The 25,992-nt window shown below is 38.2% G+C and overlaps 1 protein-coding gene across 13 annotated transcripts in view; it reads right to left on the bottom strand.

Moving 5' to 3' along the window:
• Positions 1-8,040: 8,040 nt before the first annotated feature.
• LOC139977083 (rho guanine nucleotide exchange factor 11-like) overlaps positions 8,041-25,992 on the bottom strand; it is a 177,320-nt gene continuing 159,368 nt past the window's right edge. For 11 of the 13 annotated variants that reach the window (XM_071986108.1, XM_071986115.1, XM_071986109.1 and 8 more), the window contains 5 exons: positions 25,703-25,850; positions 24,201-24,279; positions 23,611-23,681; positions 20,978-22,037; positions 8,041-11,837 (listed from right to left, as the gene is read on the bottom strand). In XM_071986108.1, the coding sequence (XP_071842209.1) occupies positions 11,170-11,837; positions 20,978-22,037; positions 23,611-23,681; positions 24,201-24,279; positions 25,703-25,850 (2,026 nt within the window). In that variant the 3' untranslated portion in view covers positions 8,041-11,169. Of the gene's footprint in view, positions 11,838-15,221; positions 15,262-18,820; positions 18,896-20,977; positions 22,038-23,610; positions 23,682-24,200; positions 24,280-25,702; positions 25,851-25,992 lie in introns of all 13 variants that reach the window. The other 2 variants (XM_071986119.1, XM_071986120.1) reach the window with 2 other exon arrangements.

The raw sequence follows: 25,992 nt of genomic DNA, 5'->3' as shown, positions 1-25,992 counted from the left end.
ATGTGAAAATGGTCTTCCAAATGTTTAAAAAAAAAATGTCCAAAAAGAATGTACCCGTGTGAATTGGATAGCCACCTGGTGTGAAGTAAAAGGCCATAGGGCATATCCCATATGTACATGTGACTGCTTAGCATCATTTAATAACTGCCTTCCAGGCTGATATTATAAGTAATAGAAACATTATAGAAACTGTCTGTTGTCACCCAACCATCTCAATAGTAGATGCAGGTATCACTAAGAATGTTTATGAAAGATTTATTGCATGTTTTGATTAGTATTTGATAAGAGATAACCTGTTACTGGATAGGTAGTTGAAGGGTATTAACTGTGGTGGGAGGGATGAAGAAACATCCTGTCCATGAACTGATTTGTCATTAAAAAAAAAAAGAAGTTATTTCCAAGCATCTCTTTTCTTTGTACCTTTTACTGGAGTATTGTAAAAGGAAAAGCAGAGGTTGAGTTTGAGCCAGGGACCTTGACATGCAAAAGCAAAAGTCTTTACCACTAGACCATTAGGTGGGCCTCTGGTTTCAAAAGCTTTACAAATATTTAAAGATCCTGCTGTTTGGACTTAGTCGTTTTTGTAAAAGATTTTCTCCACTACTCCCTCACCCCCAGAATAGCTAGTCAGGGGGGAGGGGTGGCGGCGAACTTCATTTGTCCCCGCGTGAACCTTGTCAGGGGTGGGGGTGGCGGCGAACTCCACTTGTCCGCGCCTTTACCTTGTCAGGGGGAGGGGGCGGCGACATCACCTTGTCCACACCTTTCCCCTGTCTCCCCTTCGGTACTCACCTTATCCACCTGTCAGGAGGAGGGGGACCGCCCGCCTTCGGGATTCACCTTATCCACTTGTCAGAACTCCTTTTGCGAATACTCACCTGGGACTTGAACCGATGCAATCCAAACCAATCGCTTACTGAACGATGGAGCTACCAATTACACCATTTCGGTTCCCTCTGGAGAAACTTCGTTTCTTATATTTATACTTCCACTCCCTCCAGAGAGTAGAAAAGTAAAAGGCTCTGCCTGGACATGAACAGCAGACATGGAGCTTGTCTGGGAATCGAACCAGAGACATGGAGTTTGTCTGTCTCTCTCCAGTCCAGAGCACTACCAACTGCGCCACTAGAACTGTTGAGAATTAATGCTCGTTTCTAATATTTAAACTTCAAAGTCCAGAATGGAATCAGTAAAAGAGCAAAAATATAAAATGCTCTGTCTGGGGTTCGAACCAGAGACATGGAGTTTGTCTGTCTCTCCAGTCCAGAGCACTACCAACTGCGCCACTAGAACTGTTGAGAATTAATGCTCGTTTCTAATATTTAAACTTCAAAGTCCAGAAAGGAATCAGTAAAAGAGCAAAAAATCAAAATGCTCTGACTGGGGATCGAACCGGAGACACAGAGTTTGGCTGTGTCTCTCCAATCCAGAGCACTACCAACTGCGCCACTAGAACTGTTGAGAATTAGTGCTCGTTTCTAATATTTAAACTTCAAAGTCCAGAATGGAAGAAGGAAAAGAACAGAAAATCAAAATGCTCTGTCTGGGGATCGAACCGGAGACATGGAGTTTGTCTGTGTCTCTCCAGTCCAGAGCACTACCAACTGCGCCACTAGAACTGTTGAGAATTAATATTCGTTTCTAATATTTAATCTTCACAACATTAGGAGGCAAATAAATAGAAAATCAAATGCATCCTCTGGTGTTTGAACTCAAGACAAGGAGTATGTCTCATTTCTTTCAGTTTATTGACAATTTCTTTGTACAAAACAATAATAAATATGCAAAATTTTACAACATAACAACTGCGCCACATTAACTGTTAATTGAGAAATGATAGGTTTTTCTAATATTTTAACTGCAAAATGAGGAAAAGAAATACCAAATAAATACATCCTCTGGGAGTTGAATTCTAGACAGAGAGTTTGTCTTACTTTTTAAGTACATAGCACTAACCACTGTAACTGTTTAGAAATAATTATTAGTTATTTGATTTGATTTATTTATTTTCACGTGCAAATATACAATGTGAAAGGAAGTCTTTCTATAAAGCATACAATAGCCTAACAATGTAAAAGACTTTGGTCAGAAAAGCATTATTTGGACAATTGCTTCCCACCTGGCAAAGACATATCCCTAACAAACAGTAATCCAGCGTCGTAAAAGCGTTTTGTCATAAACAATGGTATTATCAATTCTAATAAAATTATTGGGGATTTGCTCACCCAAGTCTTCCGAAGGTTTCTTAAAGGTAGCTAAGCTTACTCAAAACCATACAAATTTGTCCAATGAAGGTATTTTCAAATACAGGAAATATCCTGAAAATTACAACTAAAAAGCAACTCTTTACCGGACGGCGACAGAGAGGAATGAAAAAAAGGAGCTTCCAATACCCCGTGTTGGCATTATTACAATGACGCTTGACCCAAGAGGTTTTGAGAGCACCAACAAAGCTGTGAACATATATCATTTTTAAACCCCCCTTTTCAATGGGGTTAAACAAAGTAAGTCTTCTTACTTTATCAGTTTTCCCGTTCGAAATAAATCAAAAATAGTACTTTGGATCTTATCAATAAAATCTTAGGCGAAATCGATTTTGAATCGATTTTGGTCAGTTTGGGCAAAAACTGCAAATCAGGTTTTTTGCCCCCTGCACGCCCCCACACAACACCCAATTCCAAAATAAACTTCAGATTCGTAATCAGCGTGTCGCGAACTACCAGAAAAGATACACATTTATCGCTTTTGCGACAAAAAATATTCACCTCAAAGAAAAGTAAGACCGAAAAGCTTTTACGACGAACAAAGGTTATCAAACCTTTTGTTGTCCCTAAAAGTTTTTCGGTTTTCTATTGTTCCTCTGAAGTTGCAAACTGAGCGAAATAAGTGTCATAAGAGGGTGCTCGACGCATCTTGCCAGTGATACGTGATTTCAAAGCAGTCAAATCAAACCTTTGTTTGTCATCTTGAGTTTTATCTTGACATTTATGAATAAATGGGTCAGTTTTGGCAAAAACTGCAAGAGGTGCGTATCCCTTAGGCCTACGTGTTTTTTAGGTGAAAAAACATTTGTCGCAAAGGCGATAAATGTTATCTTTTCTGGTAGTTCGCGACACGCTGATTACGAATCTGAAGTTTATTTTGGAATTGGGTGTTGTGTGGGGGCGTGCAGGGGGCAAAAAACCTGATTTATGAAAAAAATAGAAATCATATAAACAAAAAGCCTTTCCCGGTCAGATAATTACACGAAATTGGTGTATAACAAAGACAAGGGTGTCTTCTACTCCACGTCTAATTTTAATGTCGATGGGTGTTTCAGAGAGGACAAGTGAGGGGCTGAAAAGAGGGGGTTTCCAAATTGTGCACTTATAAAGAACACGTATTTCTATCGGGTCCTTTGGGACCACGTTTCTCCCGAACGGAAGCAGATATGGACCTGCGAGTTGCAAATTTGGGCTCCTGAGCATCGGTTAAACCCTGTTACGTCATTTGGGCGAAATCGATTTTGGATCGATTTTTGGTCAGTTTTGGCAAAAACTGCAAATCAGGTTTTTTCCCCCACGCACCCAACCAACTTAATTAGCAATAAACAGACAAATATTGGCGGATGAACAAAACCGCGTCCAAAACCAGGCGCGTATCCAGGGGGGGGGGGGCGTTGGGGGCGCGCGCCCCACGGGTAAGAAAAATAGGAGAGAAAAAAGAGGGGGAAAAAGAGGGGGAAAAAGAGGAGGAGGAAGGAAGGGAAAAGAAAAAGAAGAAAGAGAGAAAAGGAGGGAGTAAAAGAAAAACGCCAAGACATCGGGAAGAGAACGAGGAACAGTGACATCTTTATAGCGCTGATCCCTATTACATACACAGGGTAGCCAGTGACAGATCGAGGATTTCGGAATGGACGTGCACCTCACCCTACCCCTTACACCGACAACTCCATTTTTGACGTTCCATTTTTCCTCTCTCACTAATGTATATATTATATACTATATATGGTCTATCATAACACATGTGTGTGTGTATGGACGCCTTAAATTATTGTACAACTGTGCCATGAAACCAACTGTGGCTGGTCTCGAACTCGACCGAGTCGTCGGGGAACATTACGCATTTCGGGAAGGGGGCGACCACCCCCCTACCCCCGAGCATATTTTTTTTATGATATCGCTAGTAATTTTAAAATAGAAAAAGTGTCATTTCCAGCGATCTGGGAGGAATTTTCGGACAAAATGTTTTGTACGCTTCGCGCCGACTCATGGTCGCGCTACGCTTAGATAGTTTGCCTACAGTCTTCGCCCCTCCCTTGGAAAATCCTCGCTACGCACCTGTTCGAATTTGTTAAGCAAACAGCAGATATCATATCATATCAATGAGCATGAAAATGGCGTTCCAGGGTGAACAGCTTCAAAACTGTCTGTGTGTGTAGTCAAAGGCGAGGGAGCCTAATTTGATTTGGGGAGCTGTAACGACTTGCCCGAAAAATATATAACCAATATTAATCGCGCGCTCCGCTCGCGTTCAACATGTTAATGTCAATATCATATAAGCAAGCATCGGTTATTACATCGCATGCCATCGTGTACCGTACGGTCCCTGAAAGTTGCGCAGTACACCGCGGGATGCCCATCTAAACAACGAAATGTCTTATGTAGATGGAGAAAAAGCATCTTTTACATTAGTAATGGCTAATTAGTCGGCAAAGCTTAGAACTTTATTTTAATTAGCAAGGAGGTGATTTTTTATTAATTTTCTTTAGATGTAGCTATGTCTTGCAATTTATTTTTCTTTCAGTAGGCCTATAGGTGCCCGAAAAATTCTCATCATATTGCCCGAATTTTCAGAAAAAATATTTGACGTGGGGGGGGGGGGGGGGTGGCAGCCCCCGCCTCCTACGCCTATGTGTGTAGTGTTCGGTTTCGGAAATATCTGGTATTTGTTTCATTTCCTTCAACCAAGTTTTATAATAGCCGTTATAAGAGGTTTTAATATTTGTACACCAAGAAATGAACTGTGTCTGAATTTTCGAAAATTTCCTGACCAACATTCTTCATCATATTTTCCTCTACTCGTGCAATTTTGGCCGGTCTGTTAGGAGTTCAAGGAGGTTTTTCTATATTGGTTGTCCATAGATGATTTTTTTTGTGCAACATTATGGGTATGTTTTGAAGTGAGTTTATTCACGAGAAATATGAATTTTCAAATTCTGAACAAATAATGGGCTTAAAACCTTCAAAAGTGGACTGTCGGGTATTGTGGGCCGCGCGTAGAATCACCTACAAAAGCAATGATCCACACAACACGCGATGAGGTCGAACATGATGTGTGACTGGTGACAATCTTCAAAAAGATTATGGATGGGGGAAAAAAGCTATTGGGAAATACTTGGTTCTCAGGCAAAAAGTGTACATCTGGTTCGTCATTTTCAAGCCCGAAAAGTGCCATTTCCGGTGATCTGGGGGTATCAAAACCAGAAATTTTCTTGTACGCTGCGCGCCAACCGATGGTGGCGCTCCGCTAAGATAGTAATTCGTGCCCCCCGGGTTAGAAAATCCTGGATACGCCCCTGATATAAATATATATATATATGTATATATATATATATATATATATATGAAAAGGCTGGTGGGTTTAAAGAAAATGCAAGTTTTCACAAGAACAAAATAGTGCAGGGATTTTAAGGAGCGAATGGGTTATATTTACACAGGGGTGTGTGGATCGCACAGGGTGTCTCAATGTCAGAGCAACAACAATATTTTGTCTGTCAGCAGTGCCCCATTCTCCAACAGGTAGAAGAGACAAGTGCCTAATGGCCCTCCAGGTCAAGGGGTCCTAAGATCAAGGGGCCGCTGGAAACAAGTCCAGTAAATGTACCAACTTTCTAGTTTAGGCACATTTCACAATTCTTTGCAAAACATCGTCCATTGTGAAGGCTTACCTATCTAGACCAATTTCAACAAATGCACACAAGTTCTTTGATTCTCAAAAAGGGTAGAGTTTGGGTGTGTGATATTGCTTTACCCTGGAGGATTTTAACAAAAGAAAGAACAACAAAGGATTACCATGGAGACAAAAATATTTTATTTATTTTGAAAACCAATTGTATCTTTATTTGACAGGCAAGAGGGAAAAAATGATGGGGGGGGGGGGAGAAAAAAAATTGAGAAAACAACTTTGCCTTACTTTTATCTACCCTAGATATATATATATATATATATAATTATAAATATATTTATACTAAGAATACATTTGCATGATTGACGGTCACCTTTGACCTCTTGCGGTTCCCTTCTCCAATCAGAAAAAAATTGGTACGTCCACGTGATCCGGGAAAGATGGTCTTGCTATGTCATTTTTAGTTATTTCATTTATTTTTTTTGGTTAAAAATGAAAAAGGAGAAAGAAAAAAAAAGGCATTATAAAACCAGACATGTACAGTTAATGATAGCTATAAACTCCACTGCTCGGGGCAGCTAAACTTCACATTAATATAAGAATAATATCATCACAAGGAAACTAAAAAAAAATTATACACAAAGCACTTATGTTTTCCTCTTGTTTTACCCTCCTTTTTTCTCAACTCATTTTTGCTTCTTTTATTTCTACTTTTGAAATAAGAATGAATCGTTTGAACGTTTGGTTAGCTAGGAATATGATACAGCAGTACTGTCCTTTATAAAACAAACAAACAAACACTAAAACAATACAATTTCATCCTCCCATATTCAAATTCATTTTCGTCTCTTTCTGCCTACGGTGCCGTACAAGTTTTTACAAGAAGATATCGACAGATTCACCTACGAAACCTACGTTGTTGGGGAGATTGACAGCTATTTTAAACTGCCTTAAAATTTCCAGAATGAAAAAGAAAGAAAAAAGGAGTAAATAAAATAATCCTATGAGAAGAGCAGTAGGTGTTTGTAATATAAGGTGTCTCTTAAGGGTCATCACAGAATTGGCCACAGATCTTAGCACGCTAAAAAAGGCCTTCCAGAGTATGCTACTAATTCTCTGAGTTATTCACAGAGTTTGATGAGTGCTGAAGTAGATTTAATTAATTAATTTAATTAAAAAGTTCTCTCTGAGTGGATAACTCTACTTGTAAAGTGACTGTAAACTGCTTGTTGAAGATTGAACATGCGTGATATTTTTCTGGCTTCCTAGAATATTTCTAGCAATAATGATCACCTCTAAATTTCCATAAAATTATTTTTTATTCCCCTTTTGGATCTACACTCCATCCCCTCCACCCCCCCCATCCCCAAGTTTCATCATGACTCTCCATCTTATGACCATTTCTCCACCTTCCTACTTCTCTCTCACTAATCGTCAATATACACACAATATTCTACTGTATTCCTTCCTAACATACAACCAGTGCACCAGATGGCCGGCCTATACCAGTGTCTTTCTGTCCAAAATAAACCTACCATAATACTTCAAGTAAAAACACATCTTCTATCTCACAACAGCAGTGATATCCAGGGAATGTACAAATTTGACTATCCACTGCTATTACGAAAAACCGTTTCTAAAATTTACAAATTTTGCCTACCAGTTCACTATGTGGACCGTTTCACAAATTTCAGGTCATAGAATATTGTTGGTCAGACTTGACCTTTTGTAACAAAAGGTCAAGTGGATTGATGCGAGATAACTAGCAAAGAGTCACTTATTTCCATTTTGGAATTTTTTTTTTGGTTTGTTTTTGGGTGCCACTTTTTTCTAACTTTCAAAAAAAAAAAAAAAAAAAAATTATTATTGAAAGATATCAACTGAATAGAAGAAGCTAAAACAGACCTGAGCTAAACACAAGGCAATACAGCGGTTGGATATATCTTGAATTATAAATCTTGAATATATCCTGAAATCCATTTATATGCGAGCTCTAACATACTACTACCAGCAAACCACCAAAATCCTACCATAATGGTCAGGGAGATACAATACCCTGGAAGTTATGATACTCTTTAATACCAATGGCCCAATCAAAGAACTAAATACAGAGGCTCTCTTAATGCAATCAGCTAGCCCAACTCAAAATTGGAAAATGGGCCACACATTCAGATCACCTAATGACTTTGGTTCTTTTCTTGCCACCATAAATGGTTGTCTACAAAATACTGTGAAATTATGCCTTATAAGGGCATCGTTATTTTTTTCCTCTTTTTGTTATTCATCCATCTCAAACAACTAAATGCAAGATCTCCCCCTATTCATCATACTAGGTTAATAAAAAAGAAAACCACAGATTAACAAAATATACTGGTCAACTTTGATTATCCATATACTGTTTACTATGTTGAGCTTAAAGATAAAAGCAGCACTTCTTTACTGCAGCTTTGAAAAGTTATTTACAAGATGCCAAAATAAACTCAGGCAAACATTTTAGAAGGGGATAGTGTAGTACCACGCAGCATAATATATTCCTACTAACCATGGCACTTCTTGCTAGCGGTTATAATCCACACAATTATTTTGGGCCTATTCTGTAATATATTTTAACAGCTGTTCCTACTGAAGCTATAAATAGTGTCCTGATAGTCCATGCAACACTGTTTCCGTGGTTACTCCCGTCTTCGTATGTCGTGATCACCACGGACACAATCAGATGATCACGTGTAAATACACAAAGCCAGTTTGCCTCACAACTGTAAAAATTTGAGCTGTCATTTTAAGGTAGATATTTTATAATCGTACCTGCACCAAAACCACCTTATGTGTCAGAAGTAACCACAGAAAGGAAGATAATAAGCTTTTTGGTCACAAATGCCCCCAAAAAACCCAAAACTTTACTTATAAGCTACACAGAGTTGTGACAATTTCTGTTTTAGGCACTGTGTCCAGAGTAGGCTGTTGAGGTGGCTGCAGGGGCTGCAGCCTTTTGTACTGTGCAGTTTCACACACTGGGCACTGCCAGTCTGTCGAGATCATCTCTGTTCTTTGATTATTGATTCGGCCTTGCAGTACGGTTTCCTGTTTCTTTCCTTTTATCAGCTGCTGCAGCTTTTCGTTTTTGACACAGTTGCTTTTAAATGGATAGCATTTTATAGCATCATAAAAAAAATAAGTACCTTCTAGGGCCCCATACTACAATCAATCAACATTGGTCCGCTAACACATCATACATACACCGCGTGCATGAGGCCAGTCACGTAAATCTTTCTTTTACTAAACTCTATAAGAAGAATCTTACAAATCTCCACGACCAATGACATGTAGAATACACACTAATTGACCAAACCATTTTTGGAACGATAAACACTTCATAAACTCTGACCTTATCGTGGGGGTGTAAAAACCAATCTGTTATGTATTTGGTAAAACCCTAGAATATAACTCAGAGAAACATGCTACAATATGGATGGACAGATATGTGTAAGAGACTCGTTGCTAACTAACACATGAAATTACAGGACATTTTTGTTACAGGCTCCTCCACTTTAAGGGGGGGGGGGTGGTTGAAACACTTTCTTTCTTTCTTGAAAAACTTTCAGTGAAAGCTTAAAATCGATTACGCCCAAAAATTTATGTGACAACTGTACTGTACTGGTTGGGTTTAGGCCCCTCATATACCAACCCCAGCACCATTTCCTATCTACTAATGCAGAGGACCCCCATACCCACCAAATTCCAGAACAGTCCCTAGGACAAATGTAATCTGGGGACAATTCTGAAGACAGCTATAATTCGGGGGGACGTTACTGAAGTCTGGGGACTGTCAATGGAATTCGGGGGACTTCTGGTCACCTTATCTATTGGCTAGGCTCATATCATGATTTTACACTAGAATATAACCATGTCATAAACTTGCATTTATCAGAATTTGTAGTATCAATCTTTTCAGTTTTACATAAAAAATAATTTAAAGAAAAAAATCCCGAATTACCATGACAGCCAGTTACATTTAATACATCTGATACGGAAACTTCAATAATCTTGCAGAATACCATGTTTTTGTTGCCATAATAAGAAAAAGTTGATATGTACCCTAATAGCCCTCATGATCATTATTTTGCCCATTCATCTTATATTCATCACAATAACAAAAGCAGCATTGATGACAATAATGAAAAAAAAAATATGAACTGATTTTGTAGAATGTACTGAAACCCCCCCAAAAAAAACAGGTAAAAGAAATTAAAAACATAAACTATTACAATAAAACCAATATGCAATTCGAATAACATGGTTAGAGTCATACTTGTTGTCAACATGTTTAATAAGGCGATACAAAAATTAATGTTGATATTTACCTAAAGCTTATGTTTCTTGCGGACCGTTTTTCTTTTAGTTTTGAAAAATTCTCTTAACTTGTCTTAACCAATCAGAAACATGGAATAGTTTCTTCATACTTGAGTTATTACATAATAATAGCAAAATGATAACAATGTTCAAAGATCTTTTACCCCCCCTCCCCCACCCCCTCTTCTTCCCTCTCCCCCTCCACAAAGTTTGTATGAGCACCATAGCTTTCAAAAATAAATTTAAAGATATAGTACAATTTTTGATTAAGGTAAACAGTGGTTAAAAGTTTCTTCTTCGTTTTTTTAACAGTAATTTGTTGAGAAGAGTAGCAAGGTTCTTCTACTTGTGAATCCGTCTTTGAAGAAAACAAAGATCTTCATCAGGAATAAAATAAAATGTCATGAGAAATGAAAACCTGGGATCTGAAATGAACATAGAGCTGTAACATTGTGTACTGCATAGTACTCCAAGAAAAAAAAACTTCTTTCATGCCATCTTCCCAGAGAAGGAAAGGGAAAAAAAAGAGCTTAAAACTGTGGCGTTTTCAAATTTTTGTATACTCTGAAATCTCCCCCAGCCGCCCCCCCCCCCCTCTTTATTTTTTTTAAATATAAAAAGTGAGGTCCAAGCACCGCCAGTCTAAGAGTTGCTGAGAAATCATGGCTAACAGATGGTTGGAGGAATTAAAAATTGTAAATCGGAAAAAATAAAGAAATAATCTGAAATCAATTGGAGCCAACACTAAGAAGTTTTTCTGTCCCCAAAAAAAAGTCAACGCACCAAAATCTACAGAGTGGATGCAATTTAAAACCTTCTTTTTGAAACATTAAAAAGCGATATAGTTTTTCCCCTCTCTCCGTTGAACTTTCATTTTTCCAGAGTCTCAATATTTTTTTTCTTTATACAAAAGCTAAAGTAGTACTTGTCAAATTAAACAATCTGTTCGTAATCATCTTCGCTTTCAGACTCAAAGTTCGAGCCTTCTGTGACTTGCAGCGCATCGACAAGGATCGGAGACATCTCGTCATTTTTCACCTCATTCTCTTTGTGCACCTCCTTCTCCTCCTCCTCCTCCTCTTCGCTCTTCTCCTCCACTGACCCATTTTCCTCAACAACTTCTCCCAAACTTTTCCTCTCTTCCTCTGGTTCAAACTTCTCATCTTCATTTTCGACTTTTTCCTTTTCTGTCTTCGTCTGCTCCTCATTTTCCTCATTTTCCTCAACCTCCTCCTCTTCCTCGACTACCTCAAGTACTTCCTGTTTGATCGTCGGTGCGTCTCCTCCTTCCTCCGTGGCATTCAGATTGACGTCCACGCTCTCCGTCTCCTCGGCCGGGGTGTTTGATACTTCCGGCAGATTCTCCTCGATGATGAGCTGCAAATGTACGGGGTTGTCCACGTCTGTGCCAACATCCTCGTTGTCATCCTCCATGGCATAGGAGGAGGAGGAGGAGGAGGGGGAGGACGTGGAGGGTTGGAGTTGCTTGGTGTCACCATCTTTATCCTGAGTTGGAGACTCCTTGTCACCCTCGCCCTCCAACTGTAGAAGGGTCTCCGTGGACTCCACCTGCATCGTATGATCATCACTGTCCTCAGAGTCTGCAAAATTAGGAGGCAGAAAAAATTGACATCAAAAATGTTGAACTTTTTAAAAATCAAAGAGAAATATTGATGAAAGTGCAGCACGAAATGAGAAAACAATTTTTTGGGTATATGAACAATTTTTTTTGGGAGGGGGTGGGGGGGGTGTTCCGACAACTAATACAACTCACATTTTTTTTGGGTACAAAACAGGGGTTAAAAATGTAGATTTGGCAATCTGCCGTTTCATGTAGCTACGTAAATTTGTGCGTACACTTCTCCCAATAGAGAAATAAACTTCACAATGATATAATGGGTTGGTTAAATATATGAAACCTTTTTTCTCATTAGCAACAACATTTTTAGCTAGCAATTGATGGCCATATTGAAAACCATGTTGAAAACAGTTTTAAGCATTGTAATCAGGTCTGAGTGATTGTTTTTTTCAGTTTTTTTCTCTCTCCTATAGGGTCCTTGATTGGGACATGAGTGTCCCTCCTGATCCTTTTTTTATACTAAACTTAACTACACTAAACTAACCCCCGAAGGTGTGAGATACCAATCACATCTAACAATACGACAACAGGAAACGAACTAGATTTATGCAAAGTAATATTTACAGCTGCCATGTTTAAAAAATGATCGACAGATGGATAAAGCTACCACTCTGTAATGACATCATTTTTGAATTCCTGTTTATTCCCTTTTCCTGATCTACTGATTAGTGACCCATCCATTTATTGTTTAAATCATGTTTTTACCTTCATTTTTGATAATCTTCATTTTATACAATTTGTGTACCAACAATCATAACTAAATGTGATAATTCGACAACCATTTTTCTTTTTTATTCAACACCAAAAAATATTTTATATTCATAAAAGCTGATTATATCACAATAGAATGTGTCGTCACAATAAACGATGAAAAATCAAAATCGACTGTGATGTCACATAACCTACAGTACGATGCTAATTAAACTGTGATGTCACATAAGACTGAAAGGGATGGTTGCACGATGATATAGTGTGAATTATGATATGCAAAGATTCTACGTATGTAATCTTGCTATTGGTGAAAAGCAGAGAGACACCATATTGGGTACTTTTGGATGGTGTTGTGGTCTGAATTACACATTAAATTTTTTTGTGGAATATGCCAGTTATCAGTTGGTATCAGGGTCTGAACATGAAAATCATGTTACAGAAAAGCCTGCAGGAACAGCTTTATTACAAATATTTTTGGTTTCTACTGAAAGACGGGTGATCCTAAATATTCAACACTTAGGAAGTGAGTTCTCTTGTTTATGGAAATGCACTTTCTATATCATATGTACTTACAATTAAGCCTACAACTTTCTGTGATAGTAAGCTGCCTCTACTAGGCAGTCATGAATATTCACAACTGTGATAGTAAGGTTCCTCTACTAGGCAATCATGAATATTCACAACTGTGATAGTAAGGTACCTCTAAAGGCAATCATGAATATTCACAACTATAATAGTAAGGTGCCTCTACTAGGCAATCATGAATATTCACAACTGTGATATGTAAATCATTAATGAACCGTGATACACCAAATACTTTCATTTAGACGTGTGGGAGTTTTACCCAAGGGAAGCTGTGTAAGGTTATACAACAAACAAGTGCAGACAGTAATAATGGTGATGGTTATAGAAAACAATACACCTGAATATATTACATTTGCATATTGATATTAGAATATAGGATTTGATATGCATAAAACTTGTATAATTTGCATATGACTACTAATGTAGATACAAGATCTAACACAGACAAGAGACACATAATATGGACACCACAACCACTGCTTTATTAAAGAGGGTGAAAGGGGGGGGAGGGGTGTAGGGTATGGCCATGAGGTTATCATGTGATGTATAAAGATGATTTCAGTAATTTCGTTTGGTTGAGTAATATATAAATGTCCTAAATATTGGCGATGTTAAATGTTTTCTAAAATGAATTAAATTTTCACAAATATATAAGTAGTTTTCCAAAGTAATATTCATCTATCTTTCTAAAATTGTTAGCGAATCAGCAGATTGTCTTTTCACAAAGTTGGCAGGCTGACTACCTTACAAAACAAAACAGAATAAATATAGAAACATTATCTTCACTCAAATGTTTTCATTTTTCTTCGACCATAAAATATCAAGATTTAAAGTCTGTCTAAAGTCATCATCCATTTGTAACTAAGAATCAACTAATTAATTCACTTCTTATTTAGTTTCAAAATTGAAAAAAAAATGAAGAAATAAAGAAATAAAAATAAAAATAATAAACAACAGTTTAGTACTAGTTGTTGCTTGCTACTGCTATAATATCTATTCTCATTTCTCAATGTAGGTTAAATCAGTAGACAATACCAACACATCATCAGTATTAAAATGATGCATTATCAGTGCTAGTTTGATATTAACAGTGATGAATTATATCATCAATCAATGATTCATATCATCATTTGTATCATCAATTTGTTGCAGTGAAGAGTAATATAACGGGATATCTTTATAATAAAGTGGATGAGTCGTTGCAAACCGAAAGAGACGTGTGTATGTCAGGATATTTTAGGGTCTAAGGGTGAGATATGTATCGGAAGGAAATGAATATAGGGTATTGATTGGGCCACTAAAATGAATATTCATAAATGTTATGTCAATAAAACTCATGATTTGAATGATAGAGAAGATTTGGGTCTCTGACTATAACGGCAAAAGGTATGTTTTTGAACTCTCTATTGGAATAGGCAGATTGATTAAGTGATAAAGTTGTTAAAAATGCTGATATCATATTAGATGCTTAATACTACTGAGCAAAAGAATGCATAAATAAATTGTACTACCTTAATTGCCTTGTTTTAATAGGCCTTCACATTAGAAACTCAATACAATTGGCAGATTCAATTAAATTGATTTCTTGGAAGAATAAATATCTATTTTAGAAGCCAGTTATTCCATGCTGCCTATCCTACAAAACATGCGGTGAGGTACATGTTAACATACCTCAATTAGTTATAGATCAGCAATGTATGTAAAGAGGTGTTCATACTGCCGGTGCCATTCAAAGATATCATCAAATTGAGGTATACTGAGGTATATATAGAGAAAACCTCTCATCACTACAGGAGTTTATACAATTATGTTGGTGTATAGTTGATGGTACCTCATATACCTCAAGAAAATGTTTGCACTGACATATAGATTGAGGTAGGATGAGGTATAACAGAGAATACATGCATATCATGCACATCAATGAAAATGCACTACTGAAGACAGACTGGGATGTATAAACCATGCAAGTATAGAAGCCAAATTCACATGCAGAACAGAAATTATGGTCAAATGGTTTTGGAAAAAAAAAACAAATTAAATAAAACTTTGCCTGTTGTTAGTAAGCTACATTACTCCGCATTCATTGTTGCCTATGAGAGTGCAAACAGAAAAGAAGAAAAACAATGCATTTTATTGTGGCATTACTGGTTATTGTTGTTATGCATGTAGTATATGGGTGTGGGTATGTGCACTTGTTTGTATTCTGACCGAGGACTTTAACAAAAGAATTCCAGGTCCTCGGATGTGATTTCTAAAGAATCACCACGTCCTCGAAAGAAATTCTATTGTTATGGGGTATTGTTAAGGTTAGGATACGTGGATTTGAATAATGGAAAAAACAATAGGGTCCTCGTTCTGAATGTAAAACACACCTGTGTGTGTATGTAAACACACAAATGCATACACACATATAGGGCAAGCAGTTAATCAGTATACTTGCTCCTTCGAAGTAAATTCAGTGTTTGAGAATGTGCTGATATTTTCTCCTAAATGTTCCCCCTTTTCAGTTTCATTTTCAATGATGGAAATACTGTTCATAAAAATAAATAGAAGGAGGAGTTACAAATGTCTGTGATATTTTAGAAATTAAAGTCCTTCCTGTGCTTGTTACTGAGCCATACAAGCTTCTACTGAGCCATTCACTGGGGTGTTTTTGTGTAATGTGACAATTTGTACGAAAACTTCTCCGCCCTTGCATATGAAGAGTCTTTTCTTCAGAGCTTGCAAAAAGCTTTACTATAAATGTAAAAGGAAACTTTGGGCTTGTTTAAGTCTACATTTTTATTTTAAACTATCAGTTCTGCCACATACATGTCAATGACACTGTAATTTCTGTCTTTATATGTCATGTTACATATATTTCCATTCCCCATGTTGGCAGAGAAAGATGTAGAGGTGGGGGGGGCACAGAGAAGAGGTTATGGGGGGGCTGGGGGAAGAGGATGAAGAAGGTAATAAAGAGAAGGGAATCATAAGTTACCTCCCGAAATTTGTAAATTAGATCAAATAACATTCACTGACTGCCAAATCATGTAGACCTCACTGATCACAAGTTGTTATCTCCAGTTTTGGCCCGATAACATAGCCACCTAAAAATATCAAACATTTTACCCATTCCGTGTCATGGTTTGGTTTTTGATAAGTCTGCGACTGATTTATGCAAATGAGTGAGGAGCAAACTTCTTCGTTTTAATATCATGATGCTATTTCAAGCTATAAAAAACTATGAAACCAGCCATGGGTTAATAAGGACATCAAAGGCTGTTTGGACAAAAGGCTGTTAGATTTGCAAGTAGTGCAAAAATGCATGAAATGGCGCTTGTAAACAGCACTTGTAAGGGTTAATGATACAAAACGGACACAAAACAAAAACGATGATTCAAAGAGAGAGAATGGTGAGTTGTCACAGTCACTATCATGTCACAAAGACCAGGTCACAAAGATCATGTCACAAAGACCATGTCACAAAGATCATGTCACAAAGACCATGTCACAAAGACCAGGTCACAAAGATCATGTCACAAAGATCATGTCACAAAGACCATGTCACAAAGACCAGGTCACAAAGATCATGTCACAAAGATCATGTCACAAAGACCATGTCACAAAGACCATGTCACAAAGATCATGTCACAAAGATCATGTCACAAAGACCAGGTCACAAAGATCATGTCACAAAGACCAGGTCACAAAGATAATGTCACAAAGACCAGGTCACAAAGATCATGTCACAAAGACCAGGTCACAAAGATCATGTCACAAAGACCAGGTCACAAAGATCATGTCACAAAGACCATGTCACGAAGACCGTGTCACAAAGACCGTGTCACAAAGACCAGGTCACTTTCATCCAAGCTAATAAAACTTTGTTATTTCACTAACTTGATGGAACATAAAATAAAAAAGAAACAATTTATTTATTGATTTTCTTTTTGATGTATGTAATTAATAAATACACTTTGATTGTTTGAGTCAAGAGAAATCTCAAAGCTAAGTTTCCTTTCTTAATACTACCAAGTTCCTCGCATAATCAGACTGACCGTCAAAAAAAAGCCTTGAAAACTTGAAACGAAAGAAATTTTGACAGATGGTCAACTCGAAGCAATGCTCATCTTTGGTTCTTTTCTCTCCTTTTCTACAATAAAATTGATATATATTTGTCTTTTAATATGAATCGATAAATATGGTCATGGCCTGTTCAATTATTTCATTTATTCATTACAGTCCCTGGTTGAGAAACCAGTGATAACGAAGTGAAGTAACTAATCAGCAAAAATTCATCTTTCCTTCTTAGAAACAAGAAATATTTCTCGTAACATCAAGTTCTCGGGTTTGAGAGATCGGAGTGTACAAACTTACGGCTTAGTTTTCCTAGTCACTAAGTTTTTAGAAATGATTTTTTTTTGTAAACCTCTCTTGGTTTTCACAAGTTGTTGCAACCATTCTCTGCTCTCCACATCCACAGTAAACAAAAACAAAAACAAACTACAACAAACAAACAAAAAAACAAAGAAAGTCGTTGTAGGACAAAAAAAATATTGAAATTAATCTGTGTGAGTGTGACTATATGTTTTATGGTATGTTTTTTTATGTTGCATTTCTCTTATGTTACGATCGGTGAAAGTGTATTTTATGACATGATATACCCCAAGCTGAATAAAGGCCAAGCTGGTTCAATGCCAAAATTAATCATTTTGATCAAATTGCATTATATAAATGTTAAATTATTAGTACAATGTGATATATATAGATATATATATATATATATATATATACATATGCATGAAAATCACCAACCACTTTGTGTGTTAAGGCCATATAATTTAGCAGGTAGAAAATCTTGAAAAAACGTTACTTTGTATTAAATAGCGAAAGGTGAATTATTTTTCTACTTCTGTTGGAATGGAGGAATTTGTTGTACAATTAAAACCATTGTACAAACCATGTCAAAATTTTCCATTTTTTATAAAATATTACTTTTGTCTTGTTACATGTAAATTGCAACAGAAAATGTTGATGAAAATTGCAGCTTTGCAAGATAATGCCTTTTTTCCTCAGGGAGGGCTGATTTTGGTGGGATACAGCATTGGCTATTAATACACTAGACTGACTTTCAATAGAAAACCCAGATGTTCGGGAGAGTAATGCCTTACAATTCAAATCAAATCAAAGGAAAGAAGAACAATTAAAAGAAGCTGCTTTTAGATTTAACTAGTAAAAATGTCTACGACATGACCTTTATCACAAAGGATAATGACAATGGTTCTCATAGAACAATTGTTAACAAAGGAGAACAATGGTGGCAGGCAAGACAAAAGGACACTTTGTAAGAATTCAGATCTTGACCAAATAGTCTCCAATATCCAAACGGGGCACAAAATATTAAAGCCAATAATTATCAGACATGGTTTTGTAGGGTGCTGGAAGGGGGTTAGGGTGGGGGTGGGGTGGGGGTGGGGGTGGGGAAGAGTAGGTGACACGAAGGAGCAAAGTGGTTGGTTTTTCTCATGGTTATTCGATTGTTCTGTTTATATATCTATATATAAAAGCATAATTTGGTGTTTGTTTTTTTTAAATTTCCAGCATTGAATACACAACAAGGGGTACAAAAAAAAAGGAGGATTAGGGTTACCCTGAAAGTCAACAAACCTGACAATTAAACTAGGGAAGGAGGTCCCTTCTGAACTCTCTGGAAACCTTTGATTGGTTCCAATTCCAGCCAGTCTATGAATAAAACAGCCCAAATCTTATCACTTTTATTCCAAATTAACCAAGATGAAGGAAAAGAAGAAAACTGATCCAAAATTAAGCAATGCATGGAGAAGAAAAAAACAGATTGATAAATCTGATACATAAATTAAAAAGAAAAAAAAAACACTTTAACCGTCATACTAAAATCAAAACAGTAAAGAATAAGTCTGGTTTGATATAAAAAACTACCCTCTCAACTGCCAACCATGTTAACTGATAAAATGAACCCAAATGGAAGTGCTTGCCTGTACTAACTGGATGATACCACCCTCCCCCCTTCCTCCCCTTCTCTAACATATCGTGAAACACAATATCTATGAAACAACCACCTCTGTTGCTTACTGTTTTGAGTAATATCACCATTAGTTTGCCTTTTCAAATGATAAAGGTTAAATCACCCTACTGAGTAAGAGGTGCAAGAATGTCCAGGAAAAAGAGATGAATGCAACCCCCAAAAACAAACAGAAAGTGCAGTAAGGAACATTATAGTTATGACCATCCTACCCCCCCTGTCCCGCCCCTTCCTGATATTTCTAACCTCACCAGAAAAAAACGAGTCACTGAAATTTGTAAATAGAAACTACATGCAAATGAGATTTTTGCCTTTTAATATTCAACATGGGATGGCAAAGGGCACAGTAAATCTAGCACTGTACGCCTTCTTTAAAAAATAATTGAGTTCCTATTTTTTCGAGGAGAGGGCCTTTCAATGCTGGGTGCGGACCTTTTAAACCATTCCATGCCAATCGTAATGCTACTTGCTGAAAGCAAAAAGTTAGTCACAAGCACAATTTTCTCTCTCTCTCTTTTCCTTCTTGAATTTAGGCCAAACTTACAAAGGATAAGGTGTTGTCAAAAGAGACACAGCTTGTCTTCAAGGGGTATCCCCCAACACCCCCCCCCCCACTCATAGATGAAGAATAAGAGGTTCCAGTGACCCCCAATGAGTAAAGAGCAAATATTTATTAGGTTATATTTGGGTATCAAGAGAAAGTAAAGTTCGCTATATCTTCTAATGCCAGCTCAGCCAAACATATATAGTTCGGTGGGACAATTTGTCCGAATTTCGAAACCTTCCCACTCTCCCCCCCATCCCCCCACCCCCGGCACCACCATGATCTCATCCCATCCACTGTTCTCCTTATGCTAGAAGTGAGTCATGAAGCAGGTTAAAAAGAAGACTTATTATATTTGATTTGAAAGTACAGACCTGGGTATCATTTAAAAAAAAAAAAAAAAAAAAACTTTCACATGAATTCGGTCTTTCTTTAAACCATCATCTTTGCCATGCTTGTATTAATCAACAATTCTTTGCCAATGGTCAAATTGCTATTTCTCAAAATGAGGGTGCTTATAGCTTCAAACCACAGAAGGACAATTTTTTAATCTTTTAATAGAATAGAGGGGATGCCTTTGACTAACCACTATTAAAGACCATAGAAAAGAAAACAAAATTTGGAAACTAGAAAACAACAGATTCCAATGATTTGTGTCTCTACCACCTAGCAATGTTAGTTGTCCCCGAATATTTTTCAGAAAAAAAAAGGTATTTTATTGACTCACCGGCAGCCTACAGGAACATAGTAAACAGTTAGTTTGAACAAACAGAAACAAAAGAATTTAACTCATTATTAGTACACAATTTACACATACAAAAACTATTATAAACAACCAAAAAAAAAAAATAACACATTTAAAAAAATATGCAAGTGCTTAGTCAAAGTTATCAAACAAAAATGAACAACTGATGTTATCAAAAGGGCAAGATATTTTTATTTTTTATAAGAAGAGCATTGATAATAAACAGAAGGATGGAAGTGATGTTAGGCAACTTAATGGGACAAAACTAATTCTTCATGCAGAGAAAAGTAGCTTCTTTTACTCCTCCCTTCTCAGCTCACCAAGGGACCTTGGCAATCACACTTTAATACAGCTTCCAATTCTGATAAACATTTCCTAATTTTTGCTTCTGAGGAAATCAGCAATGTGACTTAATATCATTTTGATATATATTTTTTCAATACTTTTTCAAATAATAAGGGGGGTGTATATTACCTTTTCCTTCTTGTGCCGACTGTTCCCCTCTTTCCTCGGATCCAGAGTCGGCGGAAACCATACTTGCCGGCCGACTACCACTACTACTACTGTTACTGCTGGTGGTGGTGGTCGTGGTGGAGCCGCTCTCCTCGTGTTTGGAATTCTTGCTTCTCTGTCCCTCCTCTTCCCCCTCCTCCTCTAACGTGGCCCCGCCCTCCGGCTGACTGGACCTACCGAGGTCTACGGCACTGCTACTAGAGGTATCGTCAGCGTAAGAGCTCAGAGACTCAGCGGTGCTACAACTGAAGCCTCCGGAGGTTGCAAAGTTTTCAAACTGGTGTGTGGCCGTAGGTTCGGGGGTCACTATCGGCTCGACTTCCTCGTATTTATCGAAACCGGTGCTCTCCTCGGAAGATACAAACTGTTCGGGTTCCCCGGTGTGGGACTCTGACAGGGCCCAGTAATAGTTCTCCGGCTGTCGAATGTTGTCCGGAGGTAAATCGGCGAGATGCATGGAATCCATTTTAGTGGGAAGCTCCTCAACTAATGCACTTTCTTCCTGAATACAAGATGCCCTACTCTCCTGTTCCTCCTGGTTGACAGTAGCAGAGAGTCGATCTCCATCCTCGTCACCGCTACTATTCTGCACGTGGTAAATTTGAGTGTTCGAGATTTCTGGCGCCACCTGGGCCCGCACGCTGTGTACCTGCGGCTGCAGGGTATTCTCGGAACTATCTCCGCTGTTGGAACGGTCGTCACCGGGGTCCCGCCCTTCGGTGATATCCTCGTAGTCGTGGTGATCGTTGCCATCCGATTCGTCCGTCGCACTACTGTTAGAATCGGCGGAGTACGACAACCTATTCTTCTTGGTTTTGGACTCTGGGTCGGTGTCGTTGTGGTCCAGGTCGGTTACGATAGCTTCCCTGCTATAGTTGGTCGGAGGGGGAGATTCCCCCGTGTTCTGTAACTCGTACAGCATCGCTTTTAACCTCTTCACTTCCTTCTGTTGGTTAACCTTGGCTGTTTCTTCTGATGCGAGGTCGTACTCCAGACTTCTCACTTCTCCCTCGTGAAGTTTCTGGTATCGGACAAGCAAAGACAGGAGGAAAAATTATAAAGAATTTTGACACATTATTTACCAGTTGATGATGAGATGTCATAATTTATGACAAGATAATGAATTATGAATAACCAATGGAAAGAACAATACATAAACCCTTGCACTGTGGAAGAGATTGATCAGGACTGTTGGTTAGGTTCTCAGAATTAAGGTGTGTGGTGAGTGTGTAGTTGGTGTGTGGTGAGTGTGTGAGTTTGTGGTGAGTGTGTGAGTTTGTAGTGGGTGTGTGTGCATGTTTGTAGTGGGTGTGTAGTGGGTGGGTGTGGTGAGTGTGTAGTGGTTGTGTGGTGAGTGTGCATGTTTTAGTGGGTGTGGTGAGTGTGAAGTGGGTGTGTGTGGTAAGTGTGTGGTGAGTGTGTGCGAGTTTGTGGTGAGTGTGCGTGTTTGTAGTGGGTGTATGAGCATGTTTGTAGTGGGTGTGGTGAGTGTGTAGTGGGTGGGTGTGGTGAGTGTGTGGTGAGATTTTATTGGGTGTGTGGTGAGTGTGTAGTGGGTGTTTGGTGAGTGTGTAGTGAGAATGAGTGTGTGGTGAGAGTATATTGGGTGAGTGTGTATTGGGTATGTAGTGAATATTGTAGTGTGTAGTGGGTGTGTGGTGAGTTTGTGGTGGGTGTGTGGTGAGTGTGTAATGAGTGTGTGGTGAGAGTATATTGGGTGTGTGTGTGTATTGGGTATGTAGTGAATATTGTAGTGTGTAGTGGGTGTGTGGTGAGTTTGTGGGGGGTGTGTGGCGAGTGTGTAATGAGTGTGTGGTGAGAGTATATTGGGTGAGTGTGTATTGGGTATGTAGTGAATATTGTAGTGTGTAGTGGGTGTGTGGTGAGTTTGTGGTGGGTGTGTGGTGAGTGTGTAATGAGTGTGTGGTGAGAGTATATTGGGTGAGTGTGTATTGGGTATGTAGTGAATATTGTAGTGTGTAGTGGGTGTGTGGTGAGTTTGTGGTGGGTGTGTGGTGAGTGTGTAATGAGTGTGTGGTGAGAGTATTTGGGTGTGTGTGTGTATTGGGTATGTAGTGAATATTGTAGTGTGTAGTGGGTGTGTGGTGAGTTTGTGGGGGGTGTGTGGCGAGTGTGTAATGAGTGTGTGGTGAGAGTATATTGGGTGAGTGTGTATTGGGTATGTAGTGAATATTGTAGTGTGTAGTGGGTGTGTGGTGAGTTTGTGGTGGGTGTGTGGTGAGTGTGTAATGAGTGTGTGGTGAGAGTATATTGGGTGAGTGTGTATTGGGTATGTAGTGAATATTGTAGTGTGTAGTGGGTGTGTGGTGAGTTTGTGGGGGGTGTGTGGCGAGTGTGTAATGAGTGTGTGGTGAGAGTATATTGGGTGAGTGTGTATTGGGTATGTAGTGAATATTGTAGTGTGTAGTGGGTGTGTGGTGAGTTTGTGGTGGGTGTGTGGTGAGTGTGTAATGAGTGTGTGGTGAGAGTATATTGGGTGAGTGTGTATTGGGTATGTAGTGAATATTGTAGTGTGTCGTGAGAGTGTGGTGAGTTCTCAAACCAGAAGTCGGTTCTGACGTATCGGTACTTACCTGCACTCTTTGGAATTGTTCAGATATCCTTTCTAGAGTACTAGCGACGAGTGGTTCTGAACTCTTCTCCTCTGCGGATAGACAATATTAATCAGTGAGATGGTTGTAACTCTAGAGATATGCATCAAGGTACAGACAGAGTGAAGTGAGATAACACATGTTGGAACTGATCATTGAAGAAACATAGTTCTATCATTATAAGCTAGTTCATACATTGTTGTTGGATAGCATAGAATTGCATCGAAACATTATCAATATCAATGCACTTTGCTAAATATCAAATTTTGTGAAACGGGCCCTAGAGAAGTTTATATTGACTTTGAAGTAGTGAGTATGAAAAGAAAAGAATGTGTGCAAATAACAACAAACTTGCCTTTAACATATTGACATATTAACATTGAGTACATTACTTCAATCATTTCTTAACATTCGCTAAACATTCAAAAAGGAAGTAATCATGAAATCACAGGCACTGCCGACATTGTAAATAACAGCGATAAAAAATTTACTGTCAAGGCCAATATGTCAATTTCATATAATTGGGGGGGGGGGGCGGTGGGTGCTTTATGTAACAGGTTAAAATGACTTACTAATAACTCGTTGTGCTCTAGACAACAATAGACGAATGTGCTGTGAGGTTTTACGGATGTCTGCTTCATTGCTTATATTCTGCATAGAGAAAAAAGTCACAATGAAATTAACGTTGACAATTTTCAATAAAAAAGCAAACATGTAATAAAAATATGAAAATGAGATGATTAGTCTCCAGAGAACATACAGCTTTTGTCTTCATGAAATTGCACCTTGCCAGATATTTTTCTGATAATCCTTTGCTAAAGTAATGAATGTCCAAGTTTCTCTATGGATTCTACTCTTCAACGCATTCCGTTACCATCTATTCTGACCGTCCACAAATAACGGGCGTACGGCCACCCAAACGTCTTCCAGCAAGCTCTACAGTTTTCAGAGCTTCACCACATTCTTAGCATCGATTCTGAATGGTGGAGGATTGGTGGTTTGTGGATCAGTCTTCATAGATGTTCCTGGGCCGAACAGTTAGTGGACCGTTGGTTTATTCTATAATGTGCATGAGTACAGACTAACCCTTTGCTAACCTAATGAATATTCATTTTTCTCCATGACCTCTTCATCACTCATCATCTACTGTTCATGACAACGCACCAATAAGGTCACTCTTATTTGCATGAAGACATGCATATTCATACTGTATTAACTTCATCTGCATAACTATAGATTAAAGATGTGATCATCGAAAAAAAAAAAGATATTGAAAAAATGGAAAAGTCAAAGAAGCATCTTTAAACCCCTTTTCTAGAGATTAATGTGTTTGTCGCTAATATTAATTTACACATCAGTTTTTCTTCTATTTACACTTCAATCAATTTGAAGATAAAACAGATGTACTCAAAATATGGAGGATGTGGAATGTTTTTCACAACTAATGTCTCTCCAACCCACCCCCTCCCCCAAACAGTGAAAAATATGCACAAAGCTATTTAGTAGAAACTAATCTGTTGTCACAGGATTCTTGTTAGCTATGGGAGAAAACTATGGGGAGCGGGTTTCCCTCCCTCCTTTAGTTGCAAAATGGGGTTATACTTTGCAACTTTTGAAGCAATTTTACGTTCAATATCCCCCCCCCCTTTTCCCCCACAATATCACAAATTTTCCCCCAAAAATTTCTTGCTCACACTCAATTTTTTTTGCGCTTATCCTATGGTGACCCCCCCCCCCAAACTTTTAATAACACAGATTTAAGAGACAGAACAGCTCATTTCCATATTCGACTGTACCAGACTCAAGCATTACAGCAACCACTGGAATTAAACATGTATGAAAAGGTGGTAGAGGATACGTTCAACCACTTTTACAGAAACTTATCTTAACTTTATACAAAAGCTTATGAACTCAATAGACAATAATTTTTTTGTTGTTGATATTCTCAAACCGAACTTGAACGCCTTCACAAGCCTTTACTGATCTCCCTTATCGTCAAACGCAAACCATCCCAACAATTGTATCAAATGCAATAAATACAACAACAACAACAACAAAATTCAGGTGCCCTTACTTCCTCCAGAGCAGTCTTTAGGAGGGTTGTGGCGTCTCCTTGTTCGTCTGGTGTGGTATTATTGAACGGCACTGCCGCTCTGGTGACGACTTCGGGAGTTTTGACTATCACCTTGGTAGTTTCTGCACGCTCTGCCGGAGGGTGAACACTAATAGAGAAGAGAAACATTAATAACCTCTGACCTCTGTTGCCTAGAGTCTCTATTGTCAATCAATCATATCGCAAAAATAGCCCTACATTCTCTCCCAAAACGATACCTGACAGATGAGAAATGACCTCAAAAGGATCAT

The sequence above is a fragment of the Apostichopus japonicus genome, chromosome 12 (genome assembly GCF_037975245.1).
Source record: "Apostichopus japonicus isolate 1M-3 chromosome 12, ASM3797524v1, whole genome shotgun sequence".
Lineage (NCBI taxonomy): Eukaryota > Metazoa > Echinodermata > Holothuroidea > Aspidochirotida > Stichopodidae > Apostichopus > Apostichopus japonicus.
Note: the sequence above shows the minus strand (reverse complement) of the source record. Positions and strands in the feature narration are given on the sequence as shown.